Source organism: Urocitellus parryii, chromosome 6 (genome assembly GCF_045843805.1).
Source record: "Urocitellus parryii isolate mUroPar1 chromosome 6, mUroPar1.hap1, whole genome shotgun sequence".
Classification (NCBI taxonomy): Eukaryota; Metazoa; Chordata; class Mammalia; order Rodentia; family Sciuridae; genus Urocitellus; species Urocitellus parryii.
In genome coordinates, this window is record NC_135536.1 from 158,698,485 (window position 1) to 158,705,850 (window position 7,366).

The window sequence follows — 7,366 nt, forward strand, 5'->3', positions numbered from 1 at the left end:
GTTCACAGCACTACAGTTGCCACAAGTGCCATCAGGTATGGAAACCCAAGCCTCTCATACTGTGAGGAGACACTCCCTTTTTGAGGTCAGTTTTCCCAGAGGTGTTGCTGTTTATGCTCTTTCCAGAATGGGTATATTCATGGGAAGCAATCCTACTTCATTGAGCCTAGATGTGAGAACTTTGCATGCCCACACCCACCTGCCTATAGATCTCACAGGTAAGCAAATTTTACATAATATCTAATATGTGGATTCTTATAAAACATGGTGGGATGTAGTTAACTGGCACATAGTGCCAATAAAGGGCTGTGGGCAGAACTGGGAATTATAATAAAAATTGTACTCATACATTTCATACCACGTCATTGAGTTGCTGTGGAATGACTTTGGAATATTTCAGATAATTTCAGATGATTTTGATATAAAATTCCAAAAGTGTATGCACTCTGGAAAGTGTCACAAATATATTTGATTTAGAAATTCCATATGATCAGCATCAGTACCTTTGATTTTTATCAGTAAAATATCTAGCATGTTATAGCAGCAGAGTGGGAATTCTGCTACAGATGCCCTAAGCATGGGAATGAGCCTGGAAGCCTGAGGCCAGATGAATGGTGAAATGAGGGTGTGGGGTGTCTCAAGGGGCAAAGGGGAGCCAGCAACTGAGAGGCAGAAAGAAACAGAAGTAGGAGTAATATCTGTTTTAAAATTGTGCCCTAGATGCCAGAAGATATCTGAAAACTTTTATGAAATAAAGTTAGCTAGAGTCCTGTAAACTGTGGGTGTTTTATAGATTTTCTTTTTGCTTTCCTTTTTACTCTCTCTCTCTCTCTCTCTCTCTCTCTCTCTCTCTTTTCTTTTTTTGTGCTATTTTACTGAATGACCTCCGTAAAAATTTGGTAAAATTACATTCACTTGTTGGGGATCGCAAATCAAGTCAAGATGGCGCCTGGCAGTTTGCCAGGAGGAGTGGTTTGTGAGGCAACGCTACCAAGCCATTTAGATCGTGGGGATTCCTTATTGGCTGATTGCTGTATCTAAATGATGCTAATTGAGTCAAGCTGTGTGTAATCAGTTAGGTATATATACCTCTGCTGTCCCACAATAAAGCGGTTCCACTATCTTGGGTTCCAGCTACCTTGAGTTCCCGCTCAGTTCCCGCTGAGTTTCCCCGCAATAAAGCAGTTCCCGCTTCAACCTTTAAGTTGCTTGTCACCTCCCGGTTATTTTGCCCAGCCGGACTGCAGCATTCACTCAAAGCCATAGTGTACACAACTGAAAAATGACCCTGGCCCAAGACTCTGACTTGCCTTAAATGTTCTCTTCTGCTTCCTTCTTCACGCTTGTGGGATGACCAGACTGTAGAAAACTGAAAAGCTATTCCATTCCCAAACAGTCTGCATATCCAAAGGTCAAATGTTAATTTTTTTTTAAATCCCAGAAACTTTCTTTTTTAAGCAGATTAGATTTAAATTACATATGAACAAATAAAACTTCACAAGTAAATCAAAATAATGACATTACTGATACACAATTACAGTGCAGATTTCCAGCTAACTATAGAAAAACTTGTGGGCCTTTCAGGACCACAAAATCTGTATCCCCTCATCAGATATTTTTGACACATCATACTTGACTAGAGGAATCTGCACAGAAAGAAGAAATTAAAAATTGAAATAGAAGTAGAGAAAAAGCCCACAGACATTTTTTGGCTTTGTCATTTGATGAATGGAAGCTTGAAACATCAGTGAGAGCACTATTAAGGGGAAACTGTTCCATTGAAAGTGTAGTGAAGCCAGGTGCAGTAGTACACAATTGCAATTCCAGTGACTCAGGAGGCTGAGGCAGGAGGATTGCAAGGTCAAGGCCATTCTCAGCAACTAAGCAAGGCTCTAAGCAACTTAGTGAGACCCTGTCTCAAAATACAAAAATAAAAAAGATTGGAGATGTAACTCAGTGGTAAAGTGCCCCTGGGTTCAATCTCCAGTAATGGGAAGGAAGGAAGGAAGGAAGGAAGGAAGGAAGGAAGGAAGGAAGGAAGGAAGGAAGGAAGGAAGGAGTGAAAACCTTCAAGGGACTGGGAATGTGGCTCAGTGGAACAGCAATGGCCCAGCAAGCTTGAGGTCCCATGCACGCGCTCACACACACCACACACAGTTATTTCCATAAACTGCCCTCTTATAGTACATACAGATATACACATATAGTTATTCAAATTTGGAGGGAGGTAAGTTGATTATTTAAAAGGTAAAGTTATTTAATCGAAATAATATGTGAAACTATTTTAAAAGTTCAGAGACATAGTTCAAACATCTGAGTCCAAAAACTTCTTTTCTTAAAATTCCCAACAACTTCACATCCAAAATGATCAATTATAAAAATAATAACACTAGAATACTCCTTAATAATGTAATTCCTTTAGATATATTCTTAATGCTCCATATGGCCAGAGAGACAAATAACTAGGAAACATGATTTCCAAAGGTAAAACCTAGGGCTCACCAAGTTTAAGTACAGAGTGTCAAAGAGCTGGGAAGAATTACTATCTAGAAATAATTAGAAATAAATCATCTTCTACATGCATTCCCACGTAAAAGAAGATTCTCTAGTTCGAAAATTAATTCTTCAGTTTCAATTCATTCATTTGAGTAAACACTGCCCTGTTCCGTCCTGTTTGTGGAAAAACCATGCATACAGTAAAAAAGGCTGAGTTGAAAATCCTCTTTTACTCTACCTCCAGACCCAAGCCCCAGCCCCTATTGAAACAAAAGTCAGAAATTAGAGACAAGCACTTCTTTGTTATTTTGGCTTTTTTCTTCATTTTTGGTGTTTCGTTTTTTATCTGAAGTTTTAGCTTATTTTTTATTCACAGAAGAAGTCGATATCCTGGAAGAGAAAAAGAGAGAAAGAAATAAAAGATTGAACTGAGCAGGTTGGGCCAGAAGACAGATATAAGTTCTTTCTTTAAAATCATATCCAATCAAAGAGAAATCTGGATTTAAAAGAAATAAAGGCCAGACCCCAAAGAATATAAAATAATTACCACTTCAAGTCAAAAGCTGCTTAAAACGAAAGTCCTCAAATAAACTTTTAATTTATGGTTATTTGACAGATCAAGCTTAGTCCTAAGAAGCGCTGACAAGTGAGTGGTATTTGTGTAGGCTAGGCAATGTTTGAAACACAGTAATTAGCCTTGGGAAAAATCTCTTCAAAACAACCATCATGCAAAGCAGCTCAGAAAAATCCTTTTTTTTTTTTTTTTTTTTTTTTTGCCATGAGTTTACCAGACCCCAGGGCTCTGGGAAGAGTATGAATGTACTTCATACTTAAGTTGAGTCTATTTGTCACAAAAATAAGGCATTCAAAGATTTTTCTAGAATTTTTTGATTTTTATCAAAAAACAGGTACTAATTCCCCCCCCCATCTGTCTTTTATAAATATGTGTAAACTGTCAGTGAGAGTCAGTTAATATTATTTTAGTTTCTTTCTTTGTGACATGGAATCCTTTCAGGATGATTCACATATAAAACAAAAGAGTACTGCATTGTATGCTTGAAATTTGCTAAGAAGGTAGATCTGAAGTGCTTTAAATACACACATATAAACACAAAAGTAACTATGTGAGGTAACAGATGTTAACCAGCTTGATTGTGATGATCATTTCACCATTCATATGTATATCAAAACATCAAGTTTTACCCCTTAAATATACACAGTTGTTACTCGTCAGTTATATCCCCAATAACACAGAAAAAAATATGGTTAAAACAAAAATAATAAACTTTTAAAAAGAGGGGTGGGCTAGGGAGTTGCAGAAGAATTGCATTAATATTCAATACAAATAGGTGATTTAAATGTCCCCCCAAGCCTCACTATTTCTGGCAAGTTGGCATTGGAAATAGAGGGCTTTTCCAACACATCTTGTAGGTCACATGATGCATTTTTAGCACCAGCCTATATTATTACCCCAAGATCTGAGACCTCTAATGTTCACTTCTGAGATGCTTACCGTAGTGGGAACTTCTTTGGTGGCTTCCTGGTACACATATTGCTCCTTGACCAGGTTGCTGGGGAAATAACCCACGATTCCCATTTCATCCTGATGATCACCATAAACCTGAATACCCAAAAGAGGATCAGTTAGGGCAAAACCTGCAGGTATCCTTTTTGCTGATAAAAAGAATTTCGTAACTACCAGCACCTCCCTTTCACTCTGGTTTCCAGGGAACTCAGTCAAAGTTGGAACTTCATTTATAGCAGCTAAGCCTGAAATCTTTTAGGAATCCATAAATAATAATAATAAATACAGTAATTTTTAAAGTATTTACTTGATACTTTTGTTTTAAAGGATATCTATTTCTCAGTATATAACAATTCAAATGAAAGGATACTTGGAATGTATTTCAATCTAATTCTTCATTACCTTAGAACCTCTTTGGGATTTCCAACCAAGATGTAAACCAACCTTGCTTCATCTCTCCCCAGGGTCTGGCCCTGTGTATTTTAACTGAAGAAAACAGATTCTTTGGAATGAAAGTGGGTACTAAAGTTTCCTAAAAGAATATTTTAACTTAGACTAACTGCCAACACACATACCTTTTACTTGGCAAGTTTTCTGGAACATTTTTGAATAAGATTCAAACTCTTTGGGATGTCCAAGTCCCAATGTTTATGGTTTTATTCTTGCCAAAACATCACATTAACCTGCCTTTGGTTTTGTTATGAAATTACCTTTGTTTCTTTAAAATGCAATAATAGCAATACACCTGAATTTTTGCATTTACAATTTCCAATTGTTTTTAACAGTTTTAAGCATTAAAATAGGTTTCAGACAGGTAATTGTGGAAAAATTAAGAGCAACATGTGTGAAGATATGTGTATGTTTTTAATAATCTCATCTTACACTGCCAGCCCAAAACTCTCCAGCTTCATTTTCTTTCACCAGCTTTGAGTAAACATAGATTTGCTGCCCTTTTTTAACATTAATGAATCTACAGTCTGGGGCATTGTAATCTTCTTGAGCACTAGCCAGAGAAATAGTATCTGGAAGAAAAGAAAATTGAATTTACTACATTTTATAAGCATGTTAAAAAAAAACACCTAGAAAATCAGAGTGACTCACACATCCCAGTTTGCAACTGGGTTCAACTCACAAAGAGTAAGTGAACCAAAATATTAGTGCTGCAACAAAATCTTAGAAAAGTGAATTCTCCATAGTCAGACCCCAAGAGCACAGACCAGGATGTGCAATGCTGATAACACAGACATTGAAGAAAATTCACTTGGAAGTACAATTCGATTTTGTGCTGTTGGTGGATATATTGGATATATATATATAATATATATAATATATATATTATATAATTATAAATATATTATATAATATATAATATATATTATATATATTATAATATAAAGATAATGAAAAGCATAAAAAAAGAAAAATTCCTTACAGACACACTCGTCATCTGCACACAGCTTCTTGGAAGCAAGTCTGTCCATAAATACTCCATGCACAGCACATATAGCCACAAGACCCAGAAGGAGAAGTAATATTATTCTTGCCATCTTCCTTTCTTTCTGTTTTGACTGACCTCTACGACTGGAAGTGGGGACTGACTTCAGTGGTTCCTGTCTTTTATGTGAAAACCAGACAAATACCAGGCAAAATATCCCTGTCCAATAGGAAGGGTCCACCCGTCCCCGCCCCCCCCCCCACTCCTCCACCCTGTTTTCATAACAGGCTACTGGACTCCAGCGGCTATTCAGCATTTGATATTCCAAAGAGAGCCAAATTCCATATCATTTTCACACACAAATGATATCCAGAATTGTGCCCTATTGTTAAAGCAACATTAGTTGTGATTTATTGCATCAATCAACAGGACATTGGTGAAAGGACCATGAGAATTTTAAACTAGTTTTTTAAAAATTATTTTTTAGGTCAGCCCTCATAATTTTTCAGTTTATGAGCAAAGATGTGCTATAGAAATCTGTTGAAAATGTGAGAGCTATATCTTTTTTTTTTACATCTTTATTTTATTTTTATGTGGTGCTGAGGATTGAACCCAGCGCCCCACACATGCCAGGTGAGTGCGCTACCGCTTGAGCCACATCCCCAGCCCGAGAGCTATATCTTTACTACAAATATATTTTTTTTAAGTTTTCTTTTTAGTTGTTGATGGACCTTTATTTTATTTGGGGGTTGGGAGGGGGGGTACTGGAGATTGAACTCAGGGGCACTTGACTACTCAGACACATCCCCAGCCTTATTTTTTGTATTTTATTTAGAGACAGGGTCTCACTAAGTTGCTTAGTGCCTCGCTTTTGCTGAGACTGGCTTTGAACTTGCAATCCTCCTGCTTCCACCTCCCGAGCTGCTGGAATTACAGGCATGCACCTCTGAGCCCTGCAGTCCTTCATTTTATTTATATGTGGTGCTGAGAATCAAACTCAGTGCCTCACACATACTAGGGAAGTGCTCTACCACTAAATTGCAGTCCCAGCCTCTAATACAAATAATTTTGATTCAAGCAAATCCAATAATAAAAATCTGAATTTATATAACAAGTACAGGATTCTTACATTTACAAATCCTTTCTGATAAGATTCTTAGAAGTCATGTTATTTCTGGGCCAGACATACATTATAACATACACCCAGACCCTACCAATAGGGAAACGAAGAGATATGTGAGTTGGGGGAAATGGGGTCATACTTTCTTCTCTGTATGTTAGTTTTCTATTACCTGAGATAATCACAAATACCTGAGATAATCAATTTATAAGGCAATGAAGTTTATTTTGGCTTTCAGTTGGGGAGGTTTCAGTTTAAGATCAGTTGGTCCCATTGCTTTGGACCTGTGGCAAGGCAGCACACCATGGCAGAGAAAAACTGCTCACCTCATGGTCAGAAAGCAGAAGAGGAAGAAGAAAAGGGCAGGGACGCACAGTGTCTTTCAAGGGGAGACCCCCAATAACTATTCCTCAGCCTGTCCTTGTGTTTCATAATCCTAACCTTATTGAGAGAGATTATCTATCTTTGAATGCATCTATATAATTATGTTAAAAACCATGAATTTACAGTGGAGACTCAAGTTATGATTCAATAGCTCTGAGTTTATCTAGCTTTACTCAGTTCCTTAGTATAATCATCTTCACCAGTTCCATTAACCTCAGTGTATTAACTTTTTGCTCAAAGTTCTCATCAGTTACCAAATTCTAGACAGGAAGGCTTCAAGAGGGTGGAAGGGGAAAAGAAAATTCCATCAAACTAGGATCTTCTGGCCTTTCTTTCTTACCCATCTTTGGGAATGCATTCCAAATAATGATCGGAGGGAGAAGATGTTATATGATATAATGGGTTT

At 37.2% G+C, this 7,366-nt stretch overlaps 1 protein-coding gene across 1 annotated transcript; it reads right to left on the bottom strand.

Moving 5' to 3' along the window:
- Positions 1-2,408: 2,408 nt before the first annotated feature.
- Positions 2,409-5,583, bottom strand: Otor (otoraplin). Its single transcript, XM_026397658.2, has 4 exons — positions 5,454-5,583; positions 4,904-5,043; positions 4,010-4,117; positions 2,409-2,886 (listed from the first exon to the last, which is right to left on the bottom strand). The coding sequence occupies exons 1-4, from the start codon at positions 5,566-5,568 to the stop codon at positions 2,863-2,865; spliced, it is 387 nt and encodes a 128-aa protein (XP_026253443.1). The 5' UTR covers positions 5,569-5,583; the 3' UTR covers positions 2,409-2,862.
- Between the last annotated feature and the right edge of the window lie 1,783 nt (positions 5,584-7,366).

Bases quoted from the DNA above. Each gene is read 5' to 3' on its own strand.
- Otor (XM_026397658.2), bottom strand. From the start codon at position 5,568: ATGGCAAGAATAATATTACTTCTCCTTCTGGGTCTTGTGGCTATATGT. The intron at 5,044-5,453 runs GTAAGGAATTTT...CTTTTCTTCCAG, and splicing joins TGCAGATGACGAGTGTGTCT to ATACTATTTCTCTGGCTAGT. The intron at 2,887-4,009 runs GTAAGCATCTCA...TTTCTCTTCCAG, and splicing joins CCAAAGAAGTTCCCACTACG to GATATCGACTTCTTCTGTGA.